Raw genomic sequence first — 17,535 nt, 5'->3', positions numbered from 1 at the left:
GGTAGTAGTAAATTTGTTTTACATTAACCAAAATAGGGTATTCATGACTAATATGCAGATTTATTACAGGTGACACTTGAATTCTTAATTTAGCCTTGAAAATGTGTATACATATTACATTGTTCAGTAGTGTGGAAGGGAACTATTGCATGCTACTCAAGTTTCTTCAGCTAAAAACACCCTACAAGTAGAACTCTCCTGAAACAACATGAAGGAGGCTTCCTCAAATTTCATCTATAATATTATACTGATTCTGAGCTGAATGTGCATATGTGGTGGTTTGCTTAGGAAGTCATTATGAATTTAAAGTGCATTCAAATAAGAAGCTCTGATTACTGATTGTTGTACTTGCTGTTTTACAGATGATCATTGTGTGAGTCGCTGTAACTCCCAGAGCTGCATATTAGCCCAGGAAGAAGAGCAGTATCTACAGAGTGGAGACCAGCAACTGACTCGACACGTGTTGCTGTGTTTACTTCTCATTATTGGCCTATTTGCTGTAAATGTTTCTTCTGATTTTGTTTTGGGGCCATTTCTTTAAATGTTTGGCAAAGGTTTTATTCAGGCATCTGGGAGGAACTTAGTTACTATTTCCCAGGGGGGTGGCAGCTAGGCTGTCTGAATCCGAATCTTAAGCTAAATGTTTTGCGGGGAAAGAGGAATGAATAACTCACAGTATACAGTTACCTAAATGCCCCAATAGCTTATTTTGCTTAGAATCACTTTCTCATTCTATACTCTGTTGCTGCAATTTGGTAAGACGAGGTATTTCCGTGATGTGTGCAGGGCCACTTATTCCTAATGGATTCCTTGACTGACCTCAGGGAATAAGTGCCTGTGTGGTCTCTCAGAAGATATTCCTTAGATTAATAAACTTTAAAAAATAGTTTTTAAATTATAAAAATAACAACCACTTTATATAATAGATACAAAATAGAGAAAAGAGAGAAAATATCCATAATACTACTGTCTTCTATTTTTTAATACATTTTTCATACTTCTAATTATACATACAGATTTATATCCTGCTTTGTCACTTAAGTCAGGTATTTTCATGTTGCTACATAGTTGTGCATAACCATTACTTTAAATGGCTCCTCAGTAAACCATAGAGGAGATGCATTATATAACTAACCAATTCCTTATGGATTGTTCTTAGTTTTTAAAAATGCTCTAATAAACATCTTCATGCAGTATATTTCTTTATGATAGATTCTCAAAGTTGGGAAAACCGGATCAAAGAGTATGTGTAAATATTTCTGTGCCTTTGGAGGCATTTTACTGAATTGTTTTCCGAAGGAGTAATATAGGTGTGTACAGTATTCTCACTAACATTGACTATTATAAATATTTTAACTTGATAATTTTGTAAGTTAAACATAGCACTTTATTTTTAAATGTATTTTTTTACTACTAAAGGGTTTTTTAATTGCTTTTATGCCCTCTTTTGTGAATTGTCAGTTATTTTTATATAATTCTTTGAGATGGTTCCAGAGTAACTTGCCGAGAGGTAGGAAATGGACATAAAACCTGTAAGGAAACCCTCTTACCCATTTCACACTGGGATGCTCATTACACAAAATGATAGCAGCCAGCACCATTTTAACTGCTTTAAGAACAAAAATCAAAAAGAAATGCTGCCAAGAATTGTTGCTTAGTGATGTGATTGTTTTCATTGTGTAGAACTAATTTTAAAATCAGTCCTGTCTTATGCTAGTCGGCGGTCCTGATATGTTATATAAGCTTCTGTATTATGGCTCATGTCTTCTTGCTTCAAATCTGATCAGAATAGATGATGTTTGAGTGACATTTGTCAAGAGAAGAAGTTGAAACCTCTTGTTCGAAAGACAAAGCCTTTATAGTCTTGGTGTTTTTCCCTTTAGTGTTCTTCTTCCTAATTATTAAGTATGTAAGTTACTGTTCTGTGTTATAGAGAGAAATGATTAACTTATTTCACTTAAAAATACTATTTTCTCCTTCCTTTACAGAATCTTTCCAGTTGTTTATGGTGGCTATTTAACCGAGAGCCTGGAAGACTGTATGTTGAGTTACAGTTTTTCTGTGCTGTGTTTAACTTTGGCCAGGTACTTATTTACTGAGAACTATGAGGGGTTTGTGTTTGCCTGGATGGGTTGATTGGGGCAAGTGCGGATATTGTTTTCTTTTAAATCCAAAGGGTTCAGTTTGTTTGCCAGCTGCTGGTATGCGTGACAGCTGACAGCTGCTGCCTGTCTCCTAGTAGAGATGAATTATTATATTGGTTAAAGTCATCAGAATGCACACTGAGTGTTATAGTCAGAAATAGGTTTTTTTGACTTTGGTTTTGAGATAAAGAATGATAATGTAAGCCGTGACAAGATGTTCCAAGTACTTTTTAAACTTTGTTATGTTCTTACTAAGTCACTTTAGGAAAGTGAATTACCTTCTCTGAGCTTATAGTTTAGTCACTTAAGTTGTTTACACTATTTCATTTACATTTTTTAAAAGATTTTATTTATTTTCAGAGTGGGGAAGGGAGGGAGAAAGAGAGGGAGAGAAACATCAGTTGGCTGCCTCTTGCATGCCCCCAACCAGGGACCAGTCTGCTACCCAGGCATGTGCCCTCACTGGGAATCAAACCAGCAACCTTTCGGTTCATAGGCCAACGCTCAATCCACTGAGCCACACCAGCCGGGGGTCATTTACTTTTGATATTTCATGAACAATATAAACTTAAATCTTTTCTAAAAATTATAAATTGGTGTATAAATAAATTTTGGCCAGGTATATTGGTCACTTATTCCTTGAGAGAATACACTATACTACCTATTGTTAAGCATTTTACATTAACTGTCTCATTTAAATATCACAGTACCTGCAAAGTAGACATTATCATCCCTAGTTTAAACATTAGAAAACTAAAATTCTATGAAGAACTAATACAGTAGTGCTGTTGTCTTTATTTATGTCACTATTAACATGGATATTTAAGGGTAAATGGCATTTTACATATTAGAAAAATGTTTTTATGTGCAAATTTTGAAATTTGATTCTGTTTTCAATCCCTTACTTTTTAGTTAAGAGAATAGTGGTCTCCTGATTGAGTATCAGGTTGAAAAAGTACTGTTTGAAATTACTGGGTGTGCCTATTAAATCTGAAATAACTGGCCATATGAATTAGTTATCATTTATCAGATGTTCCTGCAAGTTTTCCCTAACATTAATTTTTTTGAAGTATTTTGAGTTTGTTTTGCCATAATTGTGGGAGCAAAAATGGCCATGCCTAGGAAGACAAGTGACCTCAATCAGTTTATTACAAGTGACCTCAATCAGTTTATTACAGACAGACATGGGCATCCCAAGGGCTACTTGATGCCCACCTCACTTTGGGATGCTGTTTAAGGCCAGATTTTGTACTGAAGACCTACAAACTACTAGGTTGAAAAATCATAGTCTCACTCAGCATTTTGCATTTTTTTATCTTCACCTGAGGACATGCTTATTGATTTTAGAGACAGAGGGAGAGGAGGAAGGGAGGGAGAGAGAGAGAGACAGAGACATCAGTAGGTCGCCTCTCGTAAGTGCCCAGACTGGAGACCAAACCCGCAACCGAAGCTTATGCCCTAACCAGGAATTGAACCCATGACCTTTTGTTTTACCAGACGAAGCTTCAACTTCAACAGAGCCACAGTGGCCAGGGCACAGCATTTTGCATTTTAAAGTCCAATCCAAGCTGAGGAGTCCCGGGAATGGGACTGAGACTGAGAAAGCTTCACAAACAAAAGCAAATACCAGGAATGTTTTCATTTTCTTCAGTAAGCTAGCACACACATGTGGTTGCTCAGCACTGGTTTATATTCACCCATCATAATTAGTAGGGCAGATGATTGGGAAGAGCCAGCCAAGTATCATACCTGCCTCCAGGCACTGAATTTTATATAGAAGTCTACCTATGTGTTTCATTTAAAATGTTGCTCTGATCATATACATTTGCTTCCCCAGGCACTAAATTTGGTGGCTTCCATAATTTCTCTATCTTGAAATTTTATTGTTGTATTCATGAAGTCTAACTTTTTTTTCATCCATAGGGATTTATTTCCTTTGGCATCTTTGGATTGGACAAACATTTAATCATCCGACCTTTCAAAAGAAGGTAAGTTTATTTGAAAAAAACCTATATCTATAAAAGTAATGAGAAAGCCATTTTATTAAAATACTGATATTTTAAAATCTTCAGTAAGTAATTGCTGGGAGATCACAGAAAGGGTAAACTACTACCATAGAAAGGTTGCATGTTGATTCACATATTTGTTGTAAATAATTGCAGAGAAAATATGAGAAGAACTATTATCAATCCAACATTGTAATTTGCATTTTAACAAGAAATGATGGCTGCTGGCTTCTGTCTGTGTCATTAACTACATAAAGTAAAATGAAACTTGAAAGTTTATTTAGAAATGGAAGTAATAGGTGATGCTGTGCCCCAAAGGTCTATATTTGATTATTTTTCTCCTTTAACAACCAGATTTCTCTGTCAAACTGACAGTTTATAGAAAACTCCTTTTCTTTATAAATTTCTGGGTTTTCATTAGCTTAGTGAAGAATTGCTTTGAATTCAGATCAGGAATTTCTTTATGAAAAATAGAGAAATGAGAATACTCCCATGTGAGGTATGGAGAAATAGGTGGGGTGGGAGGGTTACAAAGCCTTGTCCTTCTTCATTTGTTTTCTAAGTCGAAATTAGTAGGAACTAGATGTGCTAATGGAATTTCTCCTACTAATGATATAAAAAGTTCCCAGTAAATGGTAACTGTTTTTTCTTTTGTTTCCTTTTTCATCATCGTTAACATCATCATCATTATTCAGATATAGTTGCTAGGGTCATAATCCTTTCATAGTAGAGGAAAAGCATAATAGGAAAATCACTGAACTTAGTTAACAGCTTTATAATGTTGATCAATTAAAATAGTCAACAGATTTATTGTCTGGGCTGGCAGAAACAGAATTGTTCTGAACTCCTGATCCCATTATAGGTCTCTTGGGTACTGCAGTTGGAAAATAATTAAGTAAAATGATTGATCTTTGTAAGTTATGTTTGCATTTCAAACAGTAAAGTGTAGAATAAGAAACTTCATTTATGATAGAAACTGAAATGGGACAAACATGTCTGGAGGGTATTTTTTAAAGTGTCTAGCAATTTTATAAAATACCTCACCCTATCCCACCTTGCTCCCACCCCAGCCTGCTTTGAATAGGAAACCAAATGCAGGCTAAGTATGTTTTGGCTTCAGACACTAATAATGTCTGGGTGTCGTAGATTACAGCTTTGGTAACTGACAGCTTTGGAACAGCCATGTTGATGTAATAAACAGGAAGAGTTCTCTGCCAGTGCTTTTCTTTCCTTAAAAACAGCCTCCTTAAATCTTGATTTTTCAGACTTGGATTTCTATGGAACAATAAAGAAACAGCAGAAAACAAGGATTCTCCTGTTCCTGAGGAAATAAAAATGACCTGTCAACAATTTATCCATTATCACCGTGACCTCTGTATCCGAAATATTGTCAAAGAAAGAAGGTAAGTATAGGTTCCAGACAATTATATTTTAGATGATAATTTTGGTTTGTAACAAGTAAGTAATATGGTTGTAACTAACTACATGATCTTTTAATATTAAATATACATGCGAAATTTTAAATAGTTATGGATCAGTTTATATTTTAAGAAACAGCATATATATGAACCATTACCACCTGTTTTTTATATTTTTAAATGTCACGTAACTTCCGATTTCCATATAAAATGTGAAAACTTTAGAAGGAACCAAAATGTAGTCAGAGATTAATATTCATGCCGATTATTAGTGTCTCACAAAACTTTGAGATACATTGAATTTAGAAGTGATTTTATATTCCTCATCTCCTAGAGGTATGTTATTTCATATTACTAATGATATTGTCAAGAAAATGCAATGAAATTTCTGTCTCTTCATTAATTCTGCTGCTTGTTATTTACAGTAGCCAAGATATGGAAGCAACCCAAGTGCCCATCAATAGATAAGTGGGTAAAAAAGGTGGTACATATAAACAATGGAATATTACTCAGCCATAAAAAAGAATGAAATCTTACCATTTGCATGGATGGAGCTAGAGGGTGAAATAAGTCAGAGAAAACAAATATCATATGATTTCACTTGTATGTGGAATCTAAAGAACAAAATAAACAAACAAAATAGAAACAGACTCATAGTTGCAGAGAACAGACTGATGGTTGCCAGGGGTAAAAGGGGTATTATGGGACTGTGTGAAAAAGGTGAAGGGATTACGAAGTACAAACTGGTAGTTACAAAATAGTCACAGGATGTGAAGTACAACATAGGGAATACAAGTACATTCAGTAAAGTTGTAATAATTATGTATGGTGCCAAGTGGGTATTGAAATATCAGGGGGAACACTTTGTTAAGTATATGATTGTCTACCCACTATGCTGTACACCTGAAACTAATACAAAATCATATTGGACATGAACTGTAATTGAAAAATAAAAATAAAAAAAATTACAAAGCTTTACTTTTTAAAAAGTAGTTTTAGGTTCACAGCAAAATTAAGAGGAAAATAGAAAAGAAGTAGACTAAAAATTTTTTATTCTCATCTAATTTCAGAATTCTCTGTCTTCCACAGCATGTAAATAATTTTTTACCATTTGCATCACAGTTTAAATAAGCGTGTAGAGAACAATAAAAACCACTCTTGACCTTAATCTGTGCCTTTCAGTAGTGTAACCACTTGTGGTTATTGAGCTCTTAAAATGGCACTAGTGTGATGGAGTAACTAAATATCTACTTTCAGTCCTTACTTTTAATAGACATATTTAAAACTGAAAAAAATTAATTATGCTGCTTATTTTTCACCTCAAGTTCTAATCTTCAGTCTGTGACATCGTATTTATTCTTCTAATACTCAAGATATTGGAGTATGCAGCAAGAAATCAAAAAACAAATGTTACTAATATTTTCAGTTATAAAAGAGAAAAAAAAACATTTTAAAGAACCAACTACTTTTATGCCTATGAAAATTTAAAAATGTATGAAAATTACCATTTAGGATGATTTATTTACATATTATTATGCCACTGTTTCATTATTACAAGAAGGTGGCCCGGTGTAGCTAGTGGGAAGAGGACTGACTGTGGGGGTACTAAATACTAGACTCAACTCCTGGACGTGCCACTTACTAGCCGTGTGATACTGGGCAAGTTCAATTCTCCAAACCTTAGTTTTCCTCCTCTTTAAAATATCTGAGTCTCTAGGTTTTTCAAGCTCAGTTTCTGGAGATGGTAAACTATGAAGAAAATTTAGTTTCCCACCCTTAAAGGGCCAAACATGACTATTTCAAAAAACTGCTTTTTAAGATGACAAAAGGGAACTCCACATTAGCTCTGCCAGGCCCATTGTAATTGCCAGCTATCAGGAAGCATAGCTCTTGCCATTTGCAGGGCTGCTGGGCTGCCTGGGTCCCAGGTGGGATCCCAGGTAGCTGACTAGGCCCAGGTTGGTAGTGGTACTGCTCTGCAGCCTGCACAGTGGCCCGTGCTGTGCCTCTCTGTACAGTTCCAGGAGCTGTGGTTGGAGCTGCCTGCTCAGTCATGGGGAAGCAAATGTTATTCCCTTGGTGTTGGATAGATGATGTTGGGCTATAAATTAAAAATCAACAAGCAGGAAGAAGGCTCAAACTCAGGCTGTAATAGGCTCCTGTTGAAAGTGATGTTTTTAGTTGCAAAGCATAAATTAAGATATCTTATTCCTAAATAAAATACTGATGTTAAAGTATTGTGATTTTCTGTACTTCAGAAAAATTTTCATGTATATTAACCTCTTTTCTAATTTTTATATGAAAATATAATGTATATTCATTTGTAGTTAAATGTCTTAAAATTTTTGTCACCTATTTCTCGTTTCATCTTGATTTTCACCCACTCTTTCCTAGTGTCAAGCACTTTGGGTTTTACAGCCTGACTGATGCTTCTGAACAGATTCATGTAGCCATTGTGTATTTGTATGAAAATGTACAGAATTCACTTGTTTTTTTTTAAATTTCTCTTTCCCTTGTTTGTTTATACCCAAGGCACCCCACATTTGCATTAGGAGGAAAATTTTAAGTAATCAAGAAGTAGATACATAAAGTACATTTTCAAAATGTTAGATTTATAATAAGAGAGATCTCGCTTATTCTTCCCTTGCATCCTAATGCAGCAAATTGCTAACATATCATCAGTAAAACTGGCTTGGCTGCTGAGGACAAGAAGAAAGGCTGTTCGTGGGCACTGTGATAAGCAGAAAATATAAAATTTGATTTGAAAAGCTTAGTTAAAATTGTCTTTCTTAAAAGCTTGTTAAAATATTTATATTCGGAGACAAATTACTTATTTTAACTGTGAGTATAACTTACAAAATATATGATATTCAGCTGTCTACAGAATGCATCTGATCATAAAGGCCATCTACTATAAAAAGAATATTTCTTTGTAGATGAATTTACATCATCTGAGTCTTTCTTTCTTTCTTTCTTTCTTTCTTTCTTTTGGCTTAAGCATTTCTGTTTTCACAGGCGTTATTGGCATACTTTTCTTTTTCTCCAGAGGGTCCCTAGGGTCAAGTGAGGTAAACCCTTTATATTCAGAATAGTTTCATTCCTGCGCTCTGTTAACTACCATGCTGTTTTTCCCTGTCTCCTATTTTTCCTTGCTTGTCCTCTGTCATGCAGTGCTGATACCAGATTTACAGGACATATGGGTGAATCATTCCTTTGACATACAGGTGTGGTGCAAAGACTTCTGCTGGGACCTTCTGTGGCTGCGACCTGGTGAACTGGCTGATTGAAGTTGGCCTTGCCTCTGACCGTGGTGAAGCTGTGATATACGGAGACAGACTGGTGCAAGGGGGAGTCATCCAGCATATCACCAATGACTATGAATTTCGGGATGAGTACTTGTTTTACAGATTTCTTCAAAAGAGTCCAGAACAGAGTCCTCCTGCCATGAATGCAACCACTCCCCAGCATTCATCCCTATCCCCTAAGATCTAAATTATGAAGCAGAGAACCCCACATGAAGTCATATTCTAGCCCCAAATCTGTTATTTATTCACTGTGTGACCTTGGGCAAATCACAACGTCTCTGACCCTCAGGTGCCTCTTCTGGAAAATTTGATGAAATGCATTCCCACCCCATGCTAACATTCTGTGATTTTATGTGTATGTAAAACACATAGGAAACTGACTTAGAAAAAAGAAAAAAAAATCAAAATTTGAAGTTCTGAATGAATATAATAATTACTGATTGTTAAATAAATAATTATTTAAAACCAATTATGCCAGCATTTTAAAACACTGCCTCCTGCAGCTGTTTGCTGCAATTTCAAAATCAACATCCAATTTACTATTGCTTTAAATTGACAAATTTGGCAGATATATTGCTGGAGGAAATGGATCTTAAATTATGACAATCTTGTACCTATTGATAACACCTTCAAAAAAAAGAATTTTATTACTGTTTCTAATAAGAGGCCTTCTTATTATATTTTCCCATTTCCTTGACTAATAGTACTAATTAAAAACTGGAAACACGATTTTTTAAGGTTCCTCTTTTCTTGCTTTTCTATCCAAAGTACTAAGAACTTATATAAATTTTATCATCTACAAAGCCATCAACAGAAGAATAATCTAATCTTTAACTATTGTGCTAAAAATAGTAATTTGAGCAGATTTGCTTAAATTTAATCAACAAAATTATTGCCATGTGATGTATCATTTCTGGTGTTTGCACAAAGCATCATATTGCAAAAGGATAACCTTATTACCTTATTCCTTGCAGTTAAAAAGAAGAAAAAACTACTTCAAGCCAAGATTTTAAAATTCTAAGATTAACATCCTACTTTTACATTTAGAATTTAATTTTTCTTGTGTCCATGTATAAAAATCAATAAACTTGAAAATTACTAAATGTTGCCCTCGGATAAGCTTTATGTTCTTCAATAAATTAAAAAGAGATCTAGCCACATGATCTTTGAATCTCTACTTAATAAGTGTCAGTTTTGGTTTAACTTACTTAAAACATATTAATATTTATCATATAAAAGTCATTTAGAAAATAATGTATAGGGTTAAATTACTTAATATGTAATTTTTTAAAAACCTGCATGGAAGCCTAATGTATTTAACAAGCACAGGCATACCTTGGAGATATTGCGAGTTCAGTTTAAGACCACCATAAAAAGCAAATATCGCAATAAAACGAGTCACACAAGTTTTTGGTTTCCCAGTGCATATATGTATGTTTACCCTATACTATAGTCTATTAATGTGTGCAGTAGCACTATGTCTGAAAAACAATGCACATACCTTAATTAAAAATTCCTATAAAATGTTAACCATCATCTTAGCCTTCAGCAAGTCGTACCCTTTTTACTGGTGGAGGGTCCTACCTTCAATTTGTAAAAACCGCAGTATCTGAGAAGTGCAATACAGCAAAGTTCAGTAAAACAAGGTATGCCTGCAAATTATACTTTAGTGTATAATATTAATCTGTACCAATTTTAAGTTATGATTAGGGAATGGGGATGTTTTTCAGCAGAACTGTTTTGCTGCAGAACTTTTTTTTTTAATATGACCAAAATGTAACTCAGAATGGCTCAGGCAATAAATAGCATAAAACCTCATTGCTGTGCCAGGAGACTTTTATAGCTACAGCAATAGAGATATTAATTCACATGCATGCAAACTACTCATACTCAAGTGGAGAATTTGTTGTGTTTGTGAACAAGTCATATTATACATGTTCTGTTATTTGCATGAAGAGAATCATCAGCATCTTTTTCCATGGGAGCTATGAAAAGAAAACCCTGGGTTGGAATGATCTACAGTTTCAGAAAATGAAGGCTTTTAAGAGATGTTTTTAGGATTAAGGATATGCTAATTTTATTAAGTGAAAATATTTGTAACTTTCACTCTCTCACTGAAAAAGCAAGTTTCTCAATAAAATACCTATTTTAATTTGCACTGCCAACATCTTTTCTTTGAGTAATCTAAATAGTGCAGAAGCTATCATAGAGAGGTATTTTCTATAAATTTTCACTGTTTTCTTTAATGGGTTTCTGATTATTATGTTGTTCGTGAGCCTGGGGATCTTATCTGTGCACAGGGCCTTGCTCAATTATGCATTCAGTAAACACTTACTATTAATAATTCAATGTAACATTAGAGTTCTTTTCACATATTTCATAATTTTTTAATATGGAGGGTCACAGCTGGGAAAAATATCTGATACAATTTTGAAAAAATCTACTACCTTTATACTAATCTTCAGTATGATCAATTATTCTTTTCTTTGTTCTCAGTAAGTAATTCCATGCCTTTAAGCTTGTGCTTAAACTTCAGTATTTTTAGAATAAGGTAAACTGCTTGGAATTTTAAGAATAGCAATTAATAATCAGTAAGTTTCTAAAAGCTAGAAAAATGTAAAACTATTATTTAACATGTTTTCTATGCAGCAGAATACAGCTCTTAGGTTTTGTCCCTTCATATCTCATATCATGTAAAAGACTTATTACTTTTGACCACTGAACTACTAGGTAGTCAAGCGATGAATGATAGTTGGAAACACAGTTCAGGACCAGAAATGCTATCACCATTCTTCAGGAAAAGGTAGGATGATAAATTTCTACAACTGGTATGATAAAAGCCTGAAGTAATTACTTAAAAAGAGAAAACATTCATTCTGTAGAACCTGTTCTTGGCAAGTTTTATAAGTAGGCACTAAATTTCCAAAATTCTAGGCTGCATAATTATTTCTAGGGCAAATTTTTGTTTGAAGATTAATATACTGTATTGTTTTCATCAAAGATCAAACTAGCTTTCTCTAAAATGCTTAGTTTATTAATTATTTCTTGGTTTATTACATAATGATAAATAACATCATTAAGGTTGACCCCCCAAAAAACTAAATTTCTGCTACTACATATCTTACTCTTAAGAAATACATGAAATTTAAGAAAATCATAAATTTTCTAAAATATACCTCAAAATATTAATTGCTCACACAAGGACCAAAGCCCAAATACCATATTGAATTTATACAGTGAAAATTGCCTAAACTGTTCTATAAATCAATTTATATTTCCTTATAATAATCCTTATCTTTATCTGGGGAGTTCTTATTCCCATTTTGAATATGGAAGAAGGCAACAGGTTGACCTGAGACTTATCAAAGGTCACCAAGTTGTACTGATTGATTATTTATCTAGTTTTCTTAACATTGCAGATAGAGAACTGTGTAAATTCTTTCCATCAGTACTTGAATGTTCATTTAACAAAATATTTCTTGAGCTTGTGCAGGCGAAACGTTGAACACTGAGCATACAACAATGGGAACAAATATGGTTCCTATCCCCACAAAGCTACTGTGAGACAGATGTAAAACATAATTAATTACACTTGTGATCAGGATCACATGTGGCTCTGAGTGTATGTAACAAGAAACTTGAGCTTGTGGTGTGGGGAAAACTTCCCTGAGGAAGTGATACGTCAGGAAAACTAAAGGATGAAAGACCTACTTACATAAAAAGGAGCAAATGAAATGAGTGGTACAAGCAGAGAGTACAGACATGAAGCAACTGGGCACATTTAAGAAATTCAAAAAGCAGCGTAGTAGAAATTAAAAAAGCAAAACAATGGAGGCTTCTGGTCAAGATGGCAGCATAGGTTACTGCAGTACTTGAATCCTTCCACAACCACATCAAAATTACAACTAAATTATTAATCATTCAGAACTGCCCAAAATCTAGATGAATGGAAGTCCTACAACTAGGGATTTAAAGCCACATCAAGACTAATGGGAGGGATGGAGATGCTGAATAGGCTAGTCCCACACGCACGTGTGGGTGATTAAAACTGGGACAGATATCTCTTCTGTAGAGGTCCCCCCAGAGGAGCAGGCGTTCCCAACAGGATACCAGGTTGCCCAGCCCAGGGTTCCAGTGCCAGGAAAAGAAGTGAAAACCAGTATGAATTGTGGCCGATTCAGGTGGAGGGTTTCTGGAGTTCCAGGTGGTTTCTCTTAAAGGGCCCATGCATGGACTTACTAAGACTCACTCCAAGTTCCAGCACAGGGGCAGCAGCTCAGAAGGCACCAGGGACACACGGGGAGGAACTGTCTGGCATCAGGGTGAGAGCTGGGGGAGGGGCAGCTTTATGCCAGACAAAAGTGCTGGCAGAAGCCATTGTTTTCTCTGACATCCCGCCCAACACAGGTGGCAGGTGGGCACCATATCTGAGTCTACCATCAACCCGACTCATGCTGTTTGCCGCACCCTGGTGATTCCCTGAGACCCCACCCCACCAACTTGCAGGCCCAACCAAGTTGTTTCCAGTGGCTTATACATATGAATGGGCTGTCTTGGTTCATGCTTCAGACTTTCTTAAAATATCTCATACAAGCAGCATCTGACATCAGCATGTCCTGTACCTCTCCTGATGTGGTCCCAAACCTGGCACTAGCAGTAGCTGGCCTGGGTTCACAGGTTGACCTTGCCTTGTAGCAGGTATCTGCAGATCACTTTGTAGCTCATGCTGGTGGCCCTGAAGAGAACAGAGGCAGTGGCTGACCTTGGCCTACACCTCCTGGGAGGCCCCAGAGGCAGTACATCCAGTGAACAGTTTCAGACCACATCTAAGCACCACCCAACCAGTTTCACAAACAACACACTCAAGGGGTGGGCTCAGCAACCCAGCAGAAGTAAGCCCTGCTCTGTGGGGTGGGCCCCTATATAAGCTAATCCTCCACAGTGATCACTGTTTGTAACCAGTCATTGCAGCCAATCAACCTGAAAGTAAATCCCTCTTGTTGAGGTCACAACAACAATCAAGGCTCAACTACAATAGGAGGGTGCACACGGCCCACGTGGAGGGCACACCTGGAGTGCTCAGTTCAGGTGATTGGGGGCAGGAGGCTGTGCCACTGGACCCTGCAGAACACCTACTACATAAGGCCACTACCAAGCCCGAGAGAAATAGCAGCTCAATCTAGTACATAGAAACAAACACAGGGAGGCTGCCAAAATGAGGAGACAAAGAAACATGGCCCAAATAAGAGAACAGAACAAAAATCCAAAAAAAGAACTAAACAAAATGGAGACAAGCAATCTACTAGATGCAAATTTCAAAACACTGGTTACAATGAACTTAAAACTTCAACAAAGAGGTAGTAAGCATAAAAAAGGACATGGAAACCATACGAAAGAACCAGTCAGATATGAAAAATACACTAACTGAAATGAAGGATAATTTACAGGGAATCAGCAGTAGAGTAGATGGAAGTTAAGAATCAACTCAATGATTTGGAATAAAGAGAAGAAATAAACACCCAATCAACAGCAAAAAAGAAAAAGAATTTTTTAAAAAATGAGGATAGTAAAAGGCACCCCTGGACAATTTCAAGTGTACCAACACTCTCATCACGGGGGTGCCAGAAGAAGAAGAGAGAGAGCAAGAAATTGAAAACCTGTTTGAAAAATTTTGACAGCAAACCTTCCTAACCTAGTAAGGAAATAGACATATAAGTCCAGGAAGCACAGAGAGTCCCAAACAAGATAAACCAAAAGAGGCCCAGACCAAGACATATCATAATTAAAATGCCAAAGGTTGACAAAGAGAATCTTAAAAGAAGCAAGAGAAAAGCCGTTAGTTACTTACAGAGGAGCTCCCATAAGATTGTCAGCTGTTTTATCGACAGAAACTTTGCAGGCTACAAGGGACTAGCAAGAAATATTCAAAGTTATGAAAAGCAAGGACCTACAACCAAGATTACTCTATCCAGCAAAGCTATCATTTAGAATCAAAGGACAGATAACGTGCTCTTCTAAAAATATCAACATAAAAGCCTACTAAAGGGTATGGCCCCCCAAAAAAGCCAGATAATTATAGAGCTAAAGGCTCACTGGTTGTCTCAGTCTTGACAAAGAGCATGTTTCAGTTTAATAAAAGTACCTTTGCTGAATTAAACACACTGTAATAAGATTTAATGTGCAAACTGGAACACTTCGTTAGAACTGGTTAATATTTGCCTAAAGCACAAAAGAAAACCTCACTACATGAGACAATATTTTGCATTACTAAAGAAAAATCTTTCTCATGATTGAGAAGACAATGCATAATTCTAATAAACATAAATCCATGCATTATTTTAATGTGTCATGCTTTATGCTGAATTGAGTATGTGTGATTTAGAAAAAGTTATTGTAGCTACAAACAAAATAACACAGGCCAGTACCTGATATAACAACCGACTATCCCATGATATATGTGTCTAATTCCAATGTCATTTTCTTTCTCAGTATTTCAGCAATTATATGCAGTTTTAATAATCAAGCTATCACTTGAATGCTATTAAAAAATAATCATATTCGCTCACACTAAGTTTATATCATTTACAAAGGATAGGAAGATTGCTGACCATTTATATGATCATTAAGAACTAATATTTGACTTATAAATCTGAATTTCATCTTTTGCACACTGAGGGAAAAGATTAACAATTTTATCCACATCAAGATGCTTGTTTTGAAGAATTGATTCCATCTCTCTGAATACTTCTTTTTCCAGTTTCCTCATGTTGTCCAACATTGTTTTGGCTTTTTCCTAAACAATTTAAAAAATAAATAAATAAATATACACACATACAATTCTAACCAAATTCCAACAAACCTCTACAGATAAGGTTTGTTTATTCTGTTTTCAACTTCTGGTTTGGTTCCCCTCCTCCTATTCTTCAGATATAGAAAGAATAAAATTATTTTGGAAAAAAATCACTGCTCTGGATTCAGTTAATGTATTAACCCCAAATTATTGGTTATTTTTAGTAGAAAGATAAGAATAATTACGTAGGATTAGTCTATAAGCAAGAAAACTAAAAGACAAATAACAGGGCAGTTGAAAATCTGACATTAATTATGTATGAAAATGCTGCTGAAAATTGAAGCTGAGGTATTTTTATGAATTTGCATCTTCCATACTTAAAAGCAATATTATTAAATTAAACAAAGGAAAAAGAACAGTAATGTTCAAGGGAAGGAGCAAGTAAAGGTTAGAAAGTGAGTATAATTTTTTAAATTTGAACCATTATGGGGTAGAACTCCACAAAGCAAAGTTTCTTAACCTTAACATGGACTTCAATATGAAGTTGTATGCATTTTTTTTCTGAAGAAATTGCATTTCATGTCAGTGGAGAAAAAAATACATTTTGCCTATAAGTGGTATTAGAATAATTGTTCACCTCTTTAGAAAACAAAGTTAGAATCCCTACTTCAGAGCATATATGAAAACAAATTGCAGGTGAATTAAATAATTTTTTTCTAAACACATATATAGGTACTGACAGAAAAAACAAAAGTTATAGTGGTCTTGAGTTGAGGCAAGCATTTTGAAGCATGGTATCAAGATGCTTTATAGGAAAAGACTAACAAGTATAACTGAATAAATTTAAAATTTTTGTTTGACAACAAAGTCAGACAACAAACTGATATTAAAAATTTGAAATACAACAAAGACTTACTATTCATAGTTTGCCTCTTTGAGGCAAAAGACAAAAACAACTAATAATTAAAAATAGGCTAAGGAAAAGAATAGGCAAGTCTTTTATAAGAGGAAATACTAATGGACAATAAACATATGAGAAAATTTTCAACCTTATTTGTAATTAAGAAATGAAAATTAAAACTGTAAGTAGGGCTGAATCTCCCTACAAGACAAAAATAGTTATTTGCAGAACCAGGACTAGAACCCAACTCTTTGTCACTTCTACCCTCAAATTCTTCTACCCTTCCACTACTTTATGTTGTCAATCAATATTTCGCGCCCATTAAATAAAGCCTAAAATAGTAACAGCTTTAAAATTTTTATTTCAGTATTACTTAGAAAAGTGTCAATTAGCAATTTAATTTAGTTTAACAAACATTTAATAAGTCTACAAAACTCACCTCCGGAAGCAGTACTGAGGCTGAAAGGAAGCTGACAACTCTAGAGAACGATCATAAGCAATACGGGCAGTGGGGTGGCTGCTCAGGGAGGAGGAGTGAGGGAAAATCCCTCCAGAGCAGACACTCTAGGAACATATCAGGGAGGAAGTGGAGCAAAGGCAAGAAAAACCAGAGAGCTCATCCTATTTCATAGCACTGTGCTGAGTCTGGAGGATAAGCCAAGCCTAGGGAGTGGATGACACCTCTGGCCCAACAGACAGGGCCCGCGTCAGCACGTAGTGGACTGTTGGAACAAAACACCTGCTGCTCACTCCATGTCACGAGGTTACAGAAAGTGTTTACACTGTAGGTCGGAATTGGAAACAAACTGGTCCCAGATAAAGCAAGAATTCATAGCAAATAGGAGGTCTAGACAGAGCTCTCTGATTTAAGCGTAAGCAAGAATGGGGTTGGGGGAGGCATGTCAACTTCCCAAATATACTGCAAACAAAAGTAAATAAACAATCGCCCAGAGGAAAAAGCATGTAATTCA

At 35.5% G+C, this 17,535-nt stretch overlaps 2 protein-coding genes across 3 annotated transcripts in view; one reads left to right on the top strand and one right to left on the bottom strand.

Annotated features, from left to right (window-relative positions):
- Positions 1-11,031, top strand: part of GPR155 (G protein-coupled receptor 155) — a 42,436-nt gene extending 31,405 nt beyond the window's left edge. The window contains exons 13-17 of one of the 2 annotated variants that reach the window (XM_090280814.1): positions 363-499; positions 1,989-2,084; positions 4,068-4,132; positions 5,416-5,553; positions 8,793-11,031. In XM_090280814.1, coding sequence (XP_090136940.1) covers positions 363-499; positions 1,989-2,084; positions 4,068-4,132; positions 5,416-5,553; positions 8,793-9,060 — 704 coding nt within the window. In that variant the 3' untranslated portion in view covers positions 9,061-11,031. Of the gene's footprint in view, positions 1-362; positions 500-1,988; positions 2,085-4,067; positions 4,133-5,415; positions 5,554-8,739 lie in introns of both variants that reach the window. The other variant, XM_090280815.1, reaches the window with a different exon arrangement.
- A 940-nt stretch (positions 11,032-11,971) lies between these two features.
- Positions 11,972-17,535, bottom strand: part of SCRN3 (secernin 3) — a 36,187-nt gene continuing 30,623 nt past the window's right edge. The window contains exon 8 of the mRNA XM_090280806.1: positions 11,972-15,666. Within this exon, the coding sequence (XP_090136932.1) occupies positions 15,496-15,666 (171 nt within the window). The 3' untranslated portion in view covers positions 11,972-15,495. The remainder of the gene's footprint in view (positions 15,667-17,535) is intronic.

The sequence above is a fragment of the Furipterus horrens genome, unplaced genomic scaffold, assembly GCF_987537825.1.
Source record: "Furipterus horrens unplaced genomic scaffold, mFurHor1.1.pri manual_scaffold_1, whole genome shotgun sequence".
NCBI classification, from domain to species: Eukaryota; Metazoa; Chordata; class Mammalia; order Chiroptera; family Furipteridae; genus Furipterus; species Furipterus horrens.
This window is presented reverse-complemented; position numbering and strand designations above follow the sequence as displayed.